A 19,839-nucleotide genomic window follows, 5' to 3' on the forward strand; every position below is an offset into this window, starting at 1 on the left:
CAAATAAAAAATAAACATGAGGCTTCTGTAGTGCTCTTTCATGAGAGGGGTCATCGTAATGAAGTTTAGAAGATAGCTAGACTAAACAGAAACCTCCTGAGAAAACTGAAGAAATTAGAAATGTTGTAGGAAATTTGAGGGAAAGGTATGTGGTTTTGATAGGCACCTGTCAAGAAATGAGGATTTTAAGGCCAACAAAATTGACGTTTTGTTGCCAAAAGAAACTAGAAAGCATTATCAAAATGGCAGCCACCATTCAGAGCTTCCACACTCAGAAAAATGCGTCACAGAGTATAAAAAGAGGCCCAGTTTCCAACCTCTTTTTTATGGTTATCTATTAGCTTTATAATTAATCTTTATCACCATAGTGTATTTATTTATATCTGTATATACACACAGATATACAGACACACACAAATTTTAAGTCTAAGGAATTCCAAAGTAGTAAGAGTAGGCAGGGGATTACCTGGAACTTCGACATTACATTTTATATATTTATCTATTGTTTAAACTTATTTACAGTAACTTGTACTACTTTTATAGTTGGAATAAAGAACGCTTCCTTATTTTAAAGACTCTTGAAAATACCTTTATTTTATAGAAACAGAATTTATCTCGCTGGGTGATTTTTTTCTTTATTCTGGTAAATCATTCTTTGGTAAGACTGAAGCTAGTACAAAGTAAGCAAACAACTTTATGAAAGACGAGAGGGAAGGGGCCCCTGTGCTTCTAATTATGCTGTTTTAAAATGTGAAATTATTCAGAATTAATTATAGTGTTACAGTTGCCTCTAATCAGACTATATTGATGATTCGTATTTTCATCGAGTTTACACCATAAGATCCTCCAGAAAACGTAATTATCCAGACAGAAAAGAAAAAAGTTAAAAGCAATAGAACATTGCATAGATTTGGCATAAGATTCTCAGATCTTTTTATTACATTTATTATAGCCAAATAGAACCAGAAATATTAGAAAATCAAACATTGAAATAAAAGAGTGGATAACAAAAATTCAGAAATAAGAGAGAAATAGCTAATAGCAGATATAGTCTATTTTCCTACATGTAAAATGCTTAAGCATCCAAATTTTCTGGAAGAAAACAATTTGCTCTATTACACAGATTTCTATGTGATGCCCTAGAGGCAGTGTTAATTAGCAAAGTTAAAGCATTCTGAGAAATTTTGTTCTTATTTGAAACACAACTGGCTCAAACAAAGTAAAACCAGTTTATTTATCGTAAGACTTATAGTTTTAGTGAGCTGATATGCAATTTATCTTCTCAAGAGGAGGATTTATTATGCAGCATTTCCAAAAATTATCACATAAAAGAAAAATTCCCTTATTTTTTCAAAGCATTTTGTAGAACTACTGTTCTGAGGTATGTATTTTAGCAACTTTTTCTTCTTGTTGAACAGGCTCTTACCTTCTGGCCTCCTTCCACATTTGGGGCCTGGATTACTTGAGGGGCACCACAGAGAATATCAACTTTACCACCTTTATAAGAATTTCCATCTTGAGATGTTTTGCTTGAGATTATAAAGGAATTAGCCCTTAAAATTCAAATGCCCCAGGACAGGTAACAAAATTAGCATCCTTAGAATATCTTAGACAGTGATACTTGTTCTAGTGGATCCTCCTTCAGGTGAGATATACATTAGATTAAATTTTGAACAAAATAAGATATTTGGGGCTAGGACCTTTCTAGGAGAAGGTAAGCTCTAGTTGGAGGACCCTAGGATGAGGAACATAGAGTAGAAGTAGAAACAGGAACACCAAGAAGTGATGCACAGTCAGGGTCCTGGCTAGAAACAGGTGCACCTGTCAAAAGGAATGAGGTACAGGCAGGGCTAATGGAAAGAACAGGAGATGATGAAGCACTTGCCACTTAACAACAGAGGGAGCCCATGACAACTCCTAGGCTTAAAGGTATTAGAGAAGTATCAGTTACTGGAACCCAGTGAGATATATAGCTGTAAGAAAGGACTGCCTGGCAGGAACTATGGCTTTCAGTTAAAAACCCCCCTCACCCCACAAAAAACCCAGCCATTTCCAGTTATGACCAGGCAAAGAGGGATTTGTGGGAAAACATCCCAATTTTGTTCTCTGCCCTCCAATCTCAATCTCCCATTCATTTTCCTCATTGGTCAAACCCAGTCAAGTCAAAGGGAAAGGCAGCCTTCAGGATACAGTCTGTAGAAGTCAGCCTCACATGATCTAAGAAAGGTGAAGAACAGAGAATGGGTCTGGAGAGATAAACATGTAAGTAAGGGGTGCTGAGAATGAATTTAATTTTAAATAGATACTATCTGTCCTGCCAGACATGGACTTTATAATTTTGTAAGTAGACTTATTCTCCTGAGCACAGAAGAGTAAATAAGGGCAATCAATTTTGAAATTTTTAACTAGATTCATCAAGACAATTTCATTGACCCTATAATAATACCTGAGATGTCCTAAATGATAAGTTGGTTCTGCCACAGGAAAACTAAGGATAAAATTTATCCAGAGATTGTATTAAAATGATGGAAGGAGTATATAATAAAGGAAACTATGTGTGAAAAGTTCCCAGAGTTTAAGAAAAATAAAAAATTTTAAAGTGAAAAGACTCAAAGGTGGCCAGAGGGGAGAAAGAACAGTAAAGCCAATGTGGCAAGGGCTTCACATCTGAGAAGTTTAAATGAAAATTATATGAGACTAGCCTGTATTATTCTTGCAGTTGTTTTGTGAAGTCTGAAATAATGCCAAATGTAAAAAGGAATAAATATATGTAAATTACTTAGAACAGTATCTGCTGTATGTGAAATAGTAAGTATAGGTGTTGATGCTGTCAGTATAACCTGATAACAAAATAAGATAAAGACACTACAAGAAAAGAAAATGACAGAAAAGTTATTCCTCATAAACATACACGGGAAAATTCTTAACAAAATTTTAGCAAGACTAATCCAGCAACATATTAAAAGGATAATATATCATGACTGAGTGGGATTTACACCAGGAACAAAAGATGGTTTAAGCTTAGAAAATCAATGAATATAAATCATCAGGTTAATGACTAAAAAACCTCAAAAAACAAAAACAACCATGTGATCATTTCAGTAGAGGCAGAAAAACTATTTGACAAAATCTCAACATGCATTCCTGTCTAAAAAAATAAAACTCTCAGGAAACTAAAAATAGAAGGGAATTTCCTCAACATAATTAAGAGTACTTGAAAAAAGCCTATAACTTACATCATTCTTAATATTAAGGATGTCATCCTTGTCAATTACTGAAGGTTTTCCCTCTAATATAGACATAAGGCAAGGATATATACTCTCACCACTTTAATTCAACATTGAACTAGAAGTTCTAGCCCAAGCAATAAGCAAAAGAAATCAAATGCATCTGGACTGGAAAGCAAGAAGTAAAGGAAGAGGTCTCACAGATGACATGATTCTGTGGAAGCTACAAAAAGCGATCCGCTAGGATTAATTAGCAAGTGTAGCAGGGTTTCATAATATAAGATTAATGTATAAAATTTTATATTAGCAACAAAAAATCAGAAATTAATATTAAAATAGGAACAGAAATTAGATCAGTAGGTTTGAGGGGCTAGAGGTTGGAAGAGAGATTGACTGAAAGGACAAAAGGGAACTCTCTTGGGAAAAATTAAAAACAGTCTATTTTTACTCTGTGTAAAATTATACTTTGGTAAGACTAACTTTAAAAACTTGGAGATAGGAAAGAGAAAAAAAAGAATCTATGTGTCCATGTTGATAAGTAAATAAAGCAATGGATGAATAAATAAAAAGGGAAAATTGTTTCTTGAAATAGAGTGGAAGGAATAATGGAGTTAGAACATCCACCATCTATCAACTTAATAACTGATTCAGAAAAAATAGTCAGTAGGTGCGAAGCTAGTAAGTTAATGATCAATGAGCAAAGTGATATTTACCTATTTTAAAATTACAAACTTTGACCAAAAAGTCTACAAATTACTTATTAATTTAAAAGGAAAATATTAATCTCTTGGTAGAGAAACCTAGCAGATATAATCTTAACTAAGTATCAATGTTAATGTTATCAATAATGAAACAACTAAAGTCATGTATCTCCTGATATGGTACACCAAGATAGACTTGAGAACTGGCTGCAACTTTGAAGGTGTTCTCCACACACATACCTCAATTGGCAACATCTGAGGAAGCCTTAGATAATTCAGCCCAAATCACTGGCTGACCACTAAACCATGCAGACAGAGAGGTCCCCAAAAAAGAAATACTTAAACAAAATGACCAGATACATTGTCAGCTTCAGAAGAAGATATCCTGTGGTTTAAGTCCAGGCAAGTTACTAAAACAAAGAAAAACAATAGAAAACCACAAAACACTGAGCCTTAGAAACATACAACAGAATGCACAGGTGCTACAATTTTATCTAAAATTCACACAATCATTACAAGACATGCTAAGAAACAGAAAAGTGTGACCCATATTCAGGGAAAACAAAGCAGTCAGTAAAAATTGACTCTTGAAAACCCAGATGAAGTACCCAAATGGAAATTCTAAATTTGAAAGGTATAGTAAATGAAATAAAAAATTCACTAGGGAGACTCAACAGCAGATTTGAAATAGCAAAAGTCAGTGAATTAGAAGATAGATCAATAGTAATTGTCTAATCCAAAGAACAAAAATAAAAGAGATTTTAAAAAAAGAAATAGTCTCAAAGATCTGTAGAACAATTTCAAGAATATATGTATTGGGAGTCATGAAAGGAGAGGCGATATGGAAGTAGAAAATTATTTTAAAATATAACGGCTATAAACGTCCCATTTTAGTGAAAAACATTTATTTCCAGACCCAATGAACACCAAGAAGCTCAATGAACACCAGGCTGATACACAAACAAAAGAAAACACAACTAGACACATTATATTCAAATTCTTGAAATCCAAAGAAAAGAGAAAATCTTGAATGCAGGAGGAGAAACACAACTCGTATAAAAGGGGACTAGAATGTGATTAATAGTTAACTTCTCAAAAAAAAAAAAATAGTTAACTTCTCCTAAGAAACAATAGAGGCCACAAGGAGAAATGATATAATCAAAGTGCTGAAAGAAAGAAAAAAAAAAGGCAACCTAGAATTCTGTAGCCTAGTATAATTAGCCTTAAAAAAAAAAGCAGAATAAAGATATTTCCAGATGAACAAAAATTGATAGAATTCACTGCTAGGATACCTGACAAAACAAGGGAAGTCCTTCAGGCTGAAGGAAATGACACCAGATAATAATTCAGATCCACAGGAAAAAATGGAGGTCACCAGAAATATGTGAGTAAATAAGAACTATATGCATGTATGTATAATTTTTTTCTTTTCCTTCCTTAATTTCCTTAAAATTAGAAGATTGTTTAAAGTCATAATTCTAACACTATTATTAGATTTACAATATATATGAAGGTTTTATACATATGTCAATAATACAGAAGAATAAGGAGAAATGACATAGGGCTTTACTAGTATGCTATATTTTAATGAAATTATGTCAGTGCTAACTTGAATTGTGAAAGTTAAAAATGAATATTTTGAACCCTAGAGCAACTAAAAACAACACAAAATCTCAAAGAATACAGCTAAAATGATCAATGAGGGAATTAAAATGGTATCAGAAAAGGTTTTGTTTAACACAAAAGACAGTAATGGAGCAATAGAAGAACAAAAAAAAAATGAGATATGAAGAAAACAAGCAAAATAGTGGATATAAATCCAACTATATCAATAATTACGTTAAATATGAGTGAGCTGAACACTCCACTCAAAGGCAGAGGTAAAGGGATTAAAAAAAAAACCCAAAACACCAAGATCTTACTCTGTTTACAAAAGAAATATGTAAAATTCAAAGATACAAATAGGTGAGGGTAAAATGATGGGAAAAAAAATGTATGTTTACAGTAATGATAACAGAGTTAGAGTGGCTACGTTAATATGAGGTGAAATAGACCTCAAGACAAAGACTATTACTAGAGATCATTTTGTTGGTAACATTTCATAATGATAAAAGGGTTAATACATCAGAAAGATATAATTACAAATGTATATGCTCGTAACAAGAGAGCCCCAAAGATAAATGAAGCAAAAACTGACAGAATTTAAGGAGAAATAGAAAATACAATAGCCAGAGTTGGGGACTTAGCAACTCCTGTCTCTGTAATTGATAGAAATGGAGAGAAAATTAGTAAAGACATAGAAGCCTTGAACATTGTAAAAAGGATCCAACTGACATTTTATTTTATATCTTTAAGTTTTATTTATTTATTTAAATTATTTTTTATTGGAGTATAGTTGCTTCACAATGTCATGTTAGCTTCTACTACACAGCAAAATGAATCAGCCATACATATACATATATCCCCTCCCTTTTGGATTTCCCTCCCATTTAGGATACCACAGTGCATTAAGTAAAGTTCCCTGTGCTATACAGTATGTTCCCCTCAGTTGTCTATTTTATACATGGTATCAATGATTGACATTTAAGGAGTATTTGCCACATAGCAATGGCAAAATACACATTATTTATAGGCACAGATGGAACAATCTTCAGGATAAACTCTATGCTAGTCCATAAAGCAAGTCTCAAAAAAATTAAAAGGATTGAAATAATACAAAATACTTTTCATTATTACAGAATTAAATCAGAAATCAAAAATAGAAAGATATTTGGGAAATCCCCAAATTTTTGAAAAATAATGACGGACTTCTAAATAACTGATGGTCAAAGAAGAACTCATAAGAGAAATTGCAAAATACTTTAAACTTAATGAAAATAAAGGCACAACATATCCAAATTTATAGGCTGTAGCTAAAGCAAAGCTTAGGAGGAAATATTGATGATAAAATGCTTACATAATTAAAGAAGAAATGTCTAAATCAATAATCTTATCTTCTACTTTGACAAGCAAGAGGGAAGAAATCAAACTTAAAGTAGAAAGAAGAAAATAAAGATCAGAGCAGAAATCAATGGACTAGCAACTGAAAAATAATAAAGAATAGCAATGGAATCAAAAGCTTGTTCTTTGTAAAGATTAATAAAATTGGTAAGCATAACTATAGATCCTATAGGAACTAAAAGAATTGTAAGGAAACATGAACGACTTTAAGCCTATAAATTTAACTCTTAGATGAAATGGATAAATTCCTAGAAAGACACAAAGTACCAAAAACTGACTTGAGAAATAATAGAAAATCTGGATAGACCTATGCAAAATAAGGTTATAATTAAATTAATAATTTAAAATGATGGAAGAGGGAGAATGCAGGGAAGGAGAGTTTACTTTATGAAATTCTATAGTATTTGAATCTTTTACAATGAGAACGGAGTTCTGAATTATCTGTGTGATAATAGAAATGTCTGTTTCAGGACTTCCCTGGCAGTCCAGTGGTTGAGACTTCATCTTCCAATGCAGGGGGTACAGGTTCAATCCCTGGTCAGGGAGCTAAGATCCCACATGCCTCGGGGCCAAAAAACCAAAACATAAAAACAGAAGCAATATTGTAACAAATTCAATAAAGACTTTAAAAATGGTCCACATCAAAATTAAAAAAATTTTTTTTAAATGTCTGTTTCTGCCAGTTGTAGTTATTTAGAGTTCAGCTTAACAATTAAACTCATAGGACACATTAGAATTCACCCAGCACCAGTTGTTATTTAGTTTTAAGAAGGCAAACAGGAAATAGCACACACAACAACAAAGCTGTGGTCTTGGACCTCACAGGCATAGCTTGCAATGTGCCTGCCATGCTGTTTATAGAACACACATGGTCATAGAAATGAAAACATGCAGCTCTCATAGCTCAGGGAATCATCAGCTCTGGGGACCCTGAAGCTTTTGGTCCTTGTCACGTTGTTCTCTCAGGTGTATGCGATTAGCCCCAAGTCTCTGCAGCTGCATCTCATAAATACCAGTTAATCATCACTCAGTCTCAATGATGAGGTATGTTTTGGTCCTTTAGTCCTTGGCCAGATCCTCTTTTAGTATAGAACTGCTCTAGTTCTCTTCCTAAAAATTCTTTCAGTTAATATTACAAGGAAGAATGAACATGGATCAAATCCTCAGACTTTCCTAAGACTAAAACAAAGGTCAAAGAAACAGCTGTTAACCCCCTTTAAAAGTCTGGACAGACATCACTCAAAGATTAATAACAGGTATGTGTTACTATTACAGGTAATTTTTTCTTTCTTAGTTAAACTTTCACCTGTTTCTGTAATTTTACAATGAGTATTAATTAATTAATTCAGAAAAATAAAGGTGTTTTCCAAAATTTATAAACAAAATCAAGTGTTTGCTCAATTGGGAAAATGAATAGTTGGTACAGATGGCAAAAATTCTCACACTTGCCAATGTTGGAGCCACAAAGAATTTCAGTGCCATGTGGCAGCCTTAAAAATTACATTTTAACTTTAATAACTCTAATTAAAAAAAAAATACTTCGAGCTTCCAAACAAACTTCAAGACTAAAATAGAGAAAGGAACATGTTTTGAGTATATCCGATTTCTATTTTTGTAGCAGGTTGGGTTCTCGGGAAGGAGACTCTGAGATAGACATTAGTTTGTAGGTTTACTAGGAGTGCAATTGGGATCAGGTGAACCTGTGGAAGACAAGCATGTAAAGCAGGACTGGGCAGAGGGAAGAGTCAAGCTGCAATGCAGTCTCAACAGAAGCTTCAGCAAAGCCCCAGCTCTGAAAATAGGATGACCTTTCAGAGCTGTTCTGAGTGTGGCAGGGCGGGGAGAGGTAAATGAAGGGAAAGAGGAGACGTGGGGCCCTTGCAGGCCCATGTTGATAAAAACCGCCTTGGGGCTTCCCTGGTGGCGCAGTGGTTGAGAGTCCACCTGCCAATGCGGGGGACGCCGGTTCGTGTCCCGGTCCGGGAGGATCCCACATGCCGCGGAGCGGCTGGGCCCGTGAGCCATGGCCGCTGAGCCTGCGCGTCCGGAGTCTGTGCTCCGCCGCGGGAGAGGCCACAACAGTGAGAAGCCCGCGTACCGCAAGAAAAAAGACCGCCTTGAAGGGGGTACGTCCTTGGTAAGTTGACTCTTCACTTGGAGGGATGCCTAAAGGGAGCTGATAGCTTGAGGCCTGTTTCCTTCCGACAACCCTACCAGCAGCTGGGTAATCAGTCCTTTATTGCTGAAGGGGAATCTGGGCAGTACGTTACGATGTTCACCACAATTAGCAAAGGACAAATGAATTATGCTAAATTTGTCTGGTAATACAGTCTGTGTAGCAGACACTATTAGTTGCCTAGGCAAGATCCAGCTTCTCCTTGTGTCTAATTTGTTTGAAGCATGACGTGCCCAAGCCAGGTGAAATAACATGAATGTCTAAACCAATTATGAGAATCCTGTTCTGGGCTTCCCAGAGCCTCCACCTACCCTCCCACCCTCTGCAACAGTTATATGTGTTCAAGGAACCTGATGGTAATAAGATAATGAGACTCAAGGAAATATCTGCTATAGGAATTCTGAAAAATATTTTGTTTTCTTTGTTAAAGAGGAACAGATGAAGCTGATATCCTCTTACCTCTTCCTAATTCCCTCTTCCTTTTCTTGTACACAGCTGTGGTACTTGCAGCTGCAGAAGTTAATCTGCAACTGAGAGGAAAAGAAAGGTCGAGAGAATTTTTAAGAGTTTGTTTTGACTTGTGAGCCACTGAATAGAGCCACAAACCTACCTCTTGGTTTCTTGCTCCTTAAGGAAAATAACCCCTAATTATTTAAGCAGCTAAAATTGGATATTCTGCCACTGACAGAAAGCATATTGCAAACTGACCCTAGTTATAAGATAGGATGATGATTCTATTGAAAATATATAGTCGATAGATGTAATGTGTGTGTGCGTGTGTGTTTATCAAATTGTGATATGTTTTCAATAAGATATGTTTTCAATAAGTTTGAAAACAAATACTGTATCATCGTTCTGGGATTTCACACTGCATATTAGCATGAATATTATTTACATTAAGATGTTCTACCAAAGATAAACCTACTTCAGCAAAGTTATGCTTCTTAAACATATTTGACCAAAAAGTACCTTTTGAAACTTCACCTACTAATATGGAATGGATTGGAAAACGTTATTTAGTATGTGTTCTGATCTATGGTTCATTAAATTGTTCCCTATTTCTATGATTATTTTCTGAAGCAGTATTCCTAGGAGCATCCAGCTGAAGTTGAATTAAGTAAAAGCAATAAAATGTGGTCACATTTTTTCTTATGCTTATGACTTGATTACTCAAGCAAGCAAACTAGCTCTGAAAACTTGACATGCTGAACCATGTTTTAGGATGTGGTTAAAGTCCCAAAGAGAACATGTGTAGCAGCGCATTTACAGGTCACAACTAATCTGCAAACTTTGTTTGCTGGTCACAATTAGCATCCTGTGTCTCTACAATTGTTATTTTTATCTGCCTGCAATCAGCCCCCTTTCACTGCTGTGCTGGCTTGCTCATTGATGGTGCAGAAACAGAGACACGAAGTGGAGGCATGAAGCTTCCTACTTCTGGAGAAGGAGTTTGCCCTCTATTTTGAGACAGGAAGTAATGATTGTGGCCACTTTAACAAAAGTCCTGAGTTGAGTTTGCTCATGTAACTTCACAACCTGGCGCATATATATATATATATATATATATATATATATATATATATATATATATATATATATAAAAAACACACATACATATGTGTATGTATATCTCATGATCTACAGAAGGGCTTTGGTACACTCCCTCCAAAGCCATTCTAGTGTGAATGACTGGATACTGGCCTTGCTTCTCTCTTTGACCTGCTTCAGAAATGGCCCATTTTCCCTTGTAGTTATTCAGGCATTCTTCTGAAGGAAGAACTTTCTGAAACTGAACTTTTGATTCCTTCTCCATCTTCCACGTTTTGATAACAGCACTATCATCACCCAGAAATGTAATTCAACTCAGAAACCTAGAACTCATCCTTGCTGTCTTGACATGTCTCTCACTCTCACATCCAATCCATTTTCATGTCCTGATTTGACTATTAATTAATGCACACCATCTCTTTGCTGCCCCCTGGAGGCCAGTCACCTCCATCTCTTGCCCAGACTACTGCAAAGCACCTCCCTACTTCTACACTGATGGCTTTTATGACCTATTCCCTACACAGCATCTAGAATAATATTTTAAAAACTAAATTAGACCAAGTCACTCCCTTGCTTAGTGGGAGCTTTCCATGGCTTTACATTGCACTACGAATAAAATTCCAACTTCTTACTATGCCCTCAGCCCCATGGTCTGGATCCTGCAGTTTTCCAATTTCAACACGTAACACTATTTTGCTCTATAGTCTAGAGCACGGCAAACTATAGCCCATGGGCCAAATCCACCCATAACCTGTTTTTGCAAATAACGTTTTACTGGAACACAGCTACTCTCACATCCACGGCTACTTTTGAGCTGTAAAGCAGAGTTGACTTTTAACAGAGCATATGGGCTGAAAAGCCTAAAATATTTACTGTCAGACCCTTTAGAGAAAAAGTGTGCCAGCTCTTCCTCTAGAGCGTCACTAGCTTCCTTTCCCCCCCTTGATCAAGATAAACTTTTCATTACCTCCAGTCTTTGTATTCATCCTCCCCTCTGCTTGGAGAGGGTAAAATGTTTCTTTACAAAACTTCTTCCATCTTCTCCTCAATGACTCACCTCAAACTGAAATATTCAGAACAGCCTTCCTTTATAACTCTGACTAAAGTAGGGCACCCATCTCCCCAGGTGCACTCTACAGTATCATATCCTGTTTCCTGCATTACACATTAAAAAAGAAATTATTTTGCTTGTTTTGGTTTATGGTCTACTTTGCTCCCCAAGGCTCTAAGCTCCAGGAAGTCAGGTCCTGTGTCTGTCTTCCTCAGCATTGTTTCCCCACTACCTAGAAAGTGACTGCACAAGGTAAGTGCTCAGCAAATATCTGTTGATTTTTAAAAAGTAACTACTATAGCTAGCTTTCCTACATGGCATTCAGTCATTTAATTTCACATCTAATATGAATTTCCCACAAAGAATACAGCTTTTCGTCTCCCTTCAAATGCATGAGAGGATAACAACAAACGCTGTGACTGCAGCTCCTAGAGGTCATCTAGTTGCTCTTTGTATTTATTCATGCATTCATTCATTCATCAAATATAGATTGATACCATCTCTGGGACGTGTGGGGCAAGACACGATTGGATAAACTTGTCCGTTGAGCAGAAGCATGACTTTCGTTATCTTAATATGACTAAGAAATTTTGAAAATCAAAGGGACACCTTCTGAGATTTCCCCAATGCACTACCTTACTCATCCAGAACCAGTGCCTCAGAGACTCAGCAAGAATTTTTCTGTTAACCCCAGGACAAGAACAGTCAGCACTGATCTTAAAAGCCCCAGCAGAAACTGCTCTGTAGAACTCAGCACGGTTAGATGAGGCTAAAGCATTCTGTAAGTGGGTGTAAAGTTACTGGTGTTTCTTCCAGTGGTTGTGAGTCTGGTGAGCTATGGAGAGGGCGGAGCAGGTTGGGATGGAGGACTCTTTTGGAGCTCAGTGATATTGGGCTTAGATCTGGCTCTGTGTAGGAGGGCTTTGGACAATGCTGTCACTGGGTATTTGTGGAGTTATCCTAGCTGACAGCTAAGAGTAGGGTGGAGAAAAGTATAATTTTCCTACCTTGCACCTATGACAATTGTTCCATCTACTACTGCAAATCATTTAATCGCTTCTCTTCGGCCATGGCCACATCTTGCAGGGTCTTACCTTATTTATCTTTGCAACTCTCAAAGTGTCCAACTCAGAGACTTCCACATAGAATTCTCTTAAATATTTGCTAAATTAAATAGCAAGCACACTTTGAGAGAAGGGATTTTCCCTATGATTTCATCTGCAATGAATGCACCAAAAGCACTTGCAAGGTTTTTTTTTTTTTTTTTTTTACTTCAGTAAGGTTGGTGTTCTATGCTACTAAACCCACAGTTGGCTAATATAATCAGTTTCTGAATCTTTCTGTCAACTGTACATACAGATAAATGTGCAATGGCAGTGTTAAAAGATATTAGGGCTTTCTGGTGTTATAAGATAAAGCTGCCTGGCAATTGTCATCTTGTTTGGAAATGGCAAATGATGCGTTTCAGAATGATTAGCAAGCTGTGATCTCATTAACCTTCCCTTGAAGTCAGTTTAACTATGAGCTGCAAGATGGATTGATTTCCTGTGGGAAACCCCCACTCTGCTCCTAACCCTCCCCTTCCCACCACTAAGTCTTAACTGGCATCATTTTATCATTTTCAAGGAATCTCTGCAGAGTTACTAAATAATAATAATAAAGTGATTATTTTTAAGCATCTACATTTCTAGACAAAAAGGGGAGAAGAAAGAGCATATAAGTGTTATATATACAGTTGCTATTTGTTTAGTCTTATTGAAGTACTTTGCATACATTGGTACAAACCCTTTCAATTTTAGCCTGTTCTCACTATGGAGAGAATTAAGTTTTTCAAAAAGGCTCTTTTGCCTATTTTCATTTTCATACTTGAGAGTCTTCCCTTGCTAAATTATTCCAGTAAATATTCATATATATTTTTCCTGTGTGCCACTATCCTTCTTATATCAGTGAGACTTTGTATTAGAAATATCAAAACAAATTGCTAGCAATCCATGTTTATACAAAAAGCTCAATATTGCCCTGTGGTTAATAAAAGCAAAACTGTTTGGGTGGAAGAGATCACAGCACAGGGATATCACTTTGCTCAGAAATCCAGGTCCTCATGTGATACCAAAAAGCTGCCAGATTAAAGTCCTTAAAACCATCCAGACAAAATAAAAGGCTAATCAATCATTTTGAGAATTGTGGCCAAGGATAAATATTGGAATTTCACAGCTCTTTCAGGAACTTCCATGTATTTGAACAACACTGAATTAATTATGACCGAAAGAAAAATGAAAAAATAATTTTAGTCAGGTAAGGAAATACATTTAATGTTTTATAATAAAAGAATAGTACTATTAGCTCAATGTAAAACGAACTATCCTGTGGTTGAGAAGAAATCAACACTGTTTCCCCCTACAGGTGAAACACACAAACTCATTGTCCAGCAAAACCCAATGAGGCAAAGATCCAATTTATTTACTGAGTCTCCTGGTATTTTAAAAATCTGGATTTGTAGGAATGGGTAAATATAGAAATTGTCTTTAAAGGACTACAAGCTATATTATGCAACTTCTTAAGGCAGAGACTATTTCTTATGCATTTTTGTGATTCTCCATGATGCCTAAACCAGTTACACAAACGTAGGAGGTGCTCAGTGTTTATTTACCAACAGAATGGAATTAGTGCTAAATCAAACTGGTAAACCTAGACAGTCCTAAACTATAGAATGACTTAACCATACTGTACTTAAATATTGTGAAAAACTTCATTTTGTCATGTATTTAAACATTTTTTCTCTCTTCTGAAATTCAAATGCATATAAATGGATAAATTAGTAGCAGTTCTTAATGAACAATAAGCAGATTTTATAGAAGACTAGCTTTTATTTTTATAAATTTATTTATTTATTTTTGGCTGTGTTACATCTTCATTGCTGTGTGTGGGCTTTCTCTAGTTGTGGCGAGCTGGGGCTACTCTTTATTATGGTGCACGGGCTTCTCATTGCTGTGGCTTCTCTTTGTCACGGAGCACAGGCTCTAGGTGCGTGGGCTTCAGTAGTTGTGACACGTGGGCTCTGGAGCACAGGCTCAGTAGTTGTGGCACACGGGCTTAGTTGCTCCACGGCATGTGGGATCTTCCTGGACCAGGGCTCGAACCTGTGTCCCCTGCATTGGCAGGTGGATTCTTAACCACTGAACTACCAGGGTAGTCCCGAAGACTAGTTTTTGAATTATTTATTCTATTAGCCTAACGCATGGTTCCCGTTTATCATTTAGAGTAAGCTAAAGAGATGCTGTGATATTTAAGATGCACTTTTCAGAGCAGCTTCTTTTTTTAATTCAAAGATATTTTATATTTAACTGTTTTGCTTTGTTTTTCATTCAAATAATTTATTATCCACCTTTTAAATAAATTTTTAATTTTAGAACACTTTTAGATTTACAGATTTATAATAAAGATAGCACAGAGAGTTCCCATATGCCCCACACTCAGTTTCCCCTATTAACAGCACACATTACACTGGGTACATTTATCACAATTAATGATGGTGTATCTTTCTCTATCCTTTGACTTTTAACCTATCAGTGTCTTTATATTTAAAATGATTTCTTGTAAACCACAAATAATTGGGTATTTTTAATCTACCCTGACAGTCTCTGTCTTTTAATTAATGAATTTAAACCATTCAAATTTAGAACGATTATTGATATATTTGGATTAATAACCAGTTTTGGAACTGTTTTCTATTAATTACCAGAGGCTTCTATTTCTGTCTTCTCTGCTTTGATCTTTTATAAGATTCTAGTTTCTCTCCTCTCCTGGCATGTCAATTATACTTTATAAAAACATATTTACTGTTTGTCCTAGAGTTTGCAATATTTATTTTTAACTAAGTCTACCTTCAATAAGACTATTCCACTTCATGTGTAGTGCAGGAAATTTCTAACAGAATACTCCTCTTCATCCCTTGTGACATTGCTGTCATTCATTCATTTATCTATAATGTTATAATCATCCAATACATCATTACTATTATTGCTCTCAATAGTTATTTTTTAGGTCAATTAAATTTTTTAAAAAATTTTATTTTACTTACATTTAGTCCTTCTCTAAAATATGTTCTTTCTTTATGTAGATCCAAGTTTCTGACCTATATCATTTTCCTTTCAACTGAAAAAAGTCTTAACATTCCTTGCACAGTAGGTCTGCTGGTGATGAATTCACCCCATTTTAATTTGTCTGAGAAAGGCTTCATTCCTCCTTCACTTTTGAAGGATAATTTCACTACATATAGAATTCCAAGGTTGATGATTTTTTTGCTTTCTACATTTTAAATATTTCATTACACTTTCTTCTGGCTTGCCTCTTTTCTGACAACAAGTCTGCTGTAATTCTCAGCCTTGTTCTTCTATAGGTAGGGTTTTTTTGCTTGTTTTTTTCCTCTTGGATTCTTTCAAGATTTTCCCGTTGTCTATGGTTCTATGCAGTTTGACAGTGATCTATCCAGGTGTACTTTTTTGATACATATTATGCTTTGTATTCTCTGGGTTTCCTGGATTTGTGGCTTGGTATTGTCATACTTTTTGAAAGTTCTCAGTGACATTATTTCAAATATTTCTATTATTCTTTTCTCTCTTTCTTCTCCTTCAGGTATTTCAACTACATATATATTACACTGTAAAAAAAAATTGTCTTAGAGTTCTTTTTTTGTTTGTTTTTTTGTTTGTTTTACATCTTTATTGGAGTATAATTGCTTTACAATGGTGTGTTAGTTTCTGCTTTATAACAAAGTGAATCAGTTATACATATACATATGTTCCCATATCTCTTCCCGCTTGCGTCTCCCTCCCTCCCACCCCTCCAGGCGGTCACAAAGCACCGAGCTGATCTCCCTGTGCTATGCGGCTGCTTCCCACTAGCTATCTACCTTACGTTTGGTAGTGTATATATGTCCATGCCTCTCTCTCGCTTTGTCACAGCTTACCCTTCCCCCTCCCCATATGCTCAAGTCCATTCTCTAGTAGGTCTGTGTCTTTTTTCCTGTCTTACCCCTAGGTTCTTCATGACATCTTTTTTTCTTAAATTCCATGTATATGTGTTAGCATACAGTATTTGTCTTCCTCTTTCTGACTTACTTCACTCTGTATGACAGACTCTAGGTCTATCCACCTCATTACAAATAGCTCAATTTTGTTTCTTTTTATGGCTGAGTAATATTCCATTGTATATATATGCCACATCTTCTTTATCCATTCATCCGATGATGGACACTTAGGTTGTTTCCATCTCCGGGCTATTAGAGCTGCAATGAACATTTTGGCACATGATTCTTTTTGAATTATGGTTTTCTCAGGGTATATGCCCAGTAGTGGGATTGCTGGGTCATATGGTAGTTCTATTTGTAGTTTTTTAAGGAACCTCCATACTGTTCTCCATAGTGGCTGTACCAATTCACAATCCCACCAGCAGTGCAAGAGTGTTCCCTTCTCTCCACACCCTCTCCAGCATTTATTGTTTGTAGATTTTTTGATGATGGCCATTCTGACTGGTGTGAGGTGATACCTCATTGTAGTTTTGATTTGCATTTCTCTAATGATTAGTGATGTTGAGCATTCTTTCATGTGTTTGTTGGCAGTCTGTATATCTTCTTTGGAGAAATGTCCATTTAGGTCTTCTGCCCATTTTTGGATTGGGTTGTTTGTTTTTTTAATATTGAGCTGTGTGAGCTGCTTGTAAATTTTGGAGATTAATCCTTTGTCAGTTGCTTCATTTGCAAATATTTTCTACCATTCTGAGGGTTGTCTTTTGGTCTTGTTTATGGTTTCCTTTGCTGTGCAAAAGCTTTTAAGTTTCATTAGTTCCCATTTGTTTATTTTTGTTTTTATTTCCATTTCTCTAGGAGGTGGGTCAAAAAGGATCTTGCTGTGATTTATGTCATAGAGTGTTCTGCCTCGTTTTCCTCTAAGAGTTTGATAGTTTCTGACCTTACATTTAAGCCTTTAATCCATTTTGAGCTTATTTTTGTGTATGGTGTTAGGGAGTGATCTAATCTCATACTTTTACATGTAGCTGTCCAGTTTTCCCAGCACCACTTATTGAAGAGGCTGTCCTTTCTCCACTGTACATTCCTGCCTCCTTTATCAAAGATAAGGTGACCATATGTGCATGGGTTTATCTCTGGGCTTTCTATCCTGTTCCATTGATCTATCTTTCTGTTTTTGTGCCAGTACCATACTGTCTTGATTACTGTAGCTTTGTAGTATAGTCTGAAGTCAGGGAGCCTGATTCCTCCAACTCCGTTTTTCATTCTCAAGATTGCTTTGGCTATTCGGGGTCTTTTGTGTTTCCATACAAATTGTGAAATTTTTTGTTCTAGTTCTGTGAAAAATGCCAGTGGTAGTTTGCTAGGCATTGCTTTGAATCTGTAGATTGCTTTGGGTAGTAGAATCAATTTCACAATGTTGATTCTTCCAATCCAAGAACATGGTATATCTCTCCATCTATTTGTGTCATCTTTAATTTCTTTCATCAGTGTCTTATAATTGTCTGCATACAGGTCTTTTGTCTCCTTAGGTAGGTTTATTCCTAGATATTTTATTCTTTTTGTTGCAGTGGTAAATGGGAGTGTTTTCTTGATTTCACTTTCAGATTTTTCATCATTAGTGTATAGGAATGCCAGAGATTTCTGTGCATTAATTTTGTATCCTGCTACTTTACCAAATTCATTGATTAGCTCTAGTAGTTTTCTGGTAGCATCTTTAGGATTCTCTATGTATAGTATCATGTCACCTGCAAACAGTGACAGCTTTACTTCTTCTTTTCCGATTTGGATTCCTTTTATTTCCTTTTCTTCTCTGTTTGCTGTGGCTAAAACTTCCAAAACTATGTTGAATAAGAGTGTTGGGAGTGGGCAGCCTTGTCTTGTTCCTGATCTTAGTGGAAATGCTTTCAGTTTTTCACCATTGAGGATGATGTTGGCTGTGGGTTTGTCATATATGGCCTTTATTATGTTGAGGAAAGTTCCCTCTATGCCTACTTTCTGCAGGGTTTTTATCATAAATAGGTTTTGAATTTTGTCTAAAGCTTTCTCTGCATCTATTGAGATGATCATATGGTTTTTCTCCTTCAATTGTTAATATGGTGTATCACGTTGATTGATTTGTGTATGTTGAAGAATCCTTGCATTCCTGGAATAAACCCCACTTGATCATGGTGTATGATCCTTTTAGTGTGCTGTTGGATTCTGTTTGCTAGTATTTTGTGGAGGATTTTTGTATCTATGTTCATCAGTGATATTGGCCTGTAGTTTTCTTTCTTTGTGACATCCTTGTCTGGTTTTGGTATCAAGGTGATGGTGGCCTTGTAGAATGAGTTTGGGAGTGTTCCTCCCTCTGCTATATTTTGGAAGAGTTTGAGAAGGATAGGTGTTAGCTCTTCTCTAAATGTTTGATAGTATTCGCCTGTGAAGCCATCTGGTCCTGGGCTTTTGTTTGTTGGAAGATTTTAAATCACAGTTTCAATTTCAGTGCTTGTCATTGGTCTGTTCATATTTTCTATTTCTTCCTGATTCAGTCTTGGCAGGTTGTGCATTTCTAAGAATTTGTCCATTTTATTGGCATAGAGTTGCTTGTAGTAATCTCTCATGATCTTTTGTATTTTGTATTTCTGCAGTGTCAGACCCTTCCTATGTCCAATAAAGGAATCTCCAATTTCTCTCTCCCCTTCTCTCTCTCCCCCTCCTTCACCCTGGGTCAGAGATGCATTGCAAGTCACAGCCCCCACCCCCCAACCCCGTTTCTTGCTGCCTCCCTATTTACTTTCCTGGGGCCTTTCCCCTACTAAAATCCTGGTGAGTTTAATCCCATGTTGGCATCTGCAGCTCAGAGGACTCAAAATACCACAAAGTGTTTTACTGTTTTTCAAATATGTAAGGATAACGATAGAATAAACACAGACTCTTAAAGGTATCACTAAATTCCTAAGCAGTTTTTGTTATTATGTATTACTCTTTACATCTCACATGTCTGCACTTCTTTCAACCCTCCTGCTGTCACCCTCCTCAAGACTTCACCACCTTTCCCCAAGGTTACTCATCCTCCTAAGGGTCTCCCTGAAAGTGCCCTTGTTCCCCTCTAAGCCGTTCTCCACGTG

At 36.1% G+C, this 19,839-nt stretch overlaps 1 protein-coding gene across 1 annotated transcript in view; it reads right to left on the reverse strand.

The window, feature by feature from the left end:
- The window catches only part of LOC101286280 (T-cell receptor-associated transmembrane adapter 1), a 51,344-nt gene extending 39,636 nt beyond the window's left edge, over positions 1 to 11,708 (reverse strand). Inside the window, exon 1 of the mRNA XM_033432198.2 lies at positions 11,620 to 11,708. Within this exon, the coding sequence (XP_033288089.1) occupies positions 11,620 to 11,638 (19 nt within the window). The 5' untranslated portion in view covers positions 11,639 to 11,708. The remainder of the gene's footprint in view (positions 1 to 11,619) is intronic.
- Between the last annotated feature and the right edge of the window lie 8,131 nt (positions 11,709 to 19,839).

The sequence above is a fragment of the Orcinus orca genome, chromosome 5 (genome assembly GCF_937001465.1).
Source record: "Orcinus orca chromosome 5, mOrcOrc1.1, whole genome shotgun sequence".
NCBI lineage: Eukaryota > Metazoa > Chordata > Mammalia > Artiodactyla > Delphinidae > Orcinus > Orcinus orca.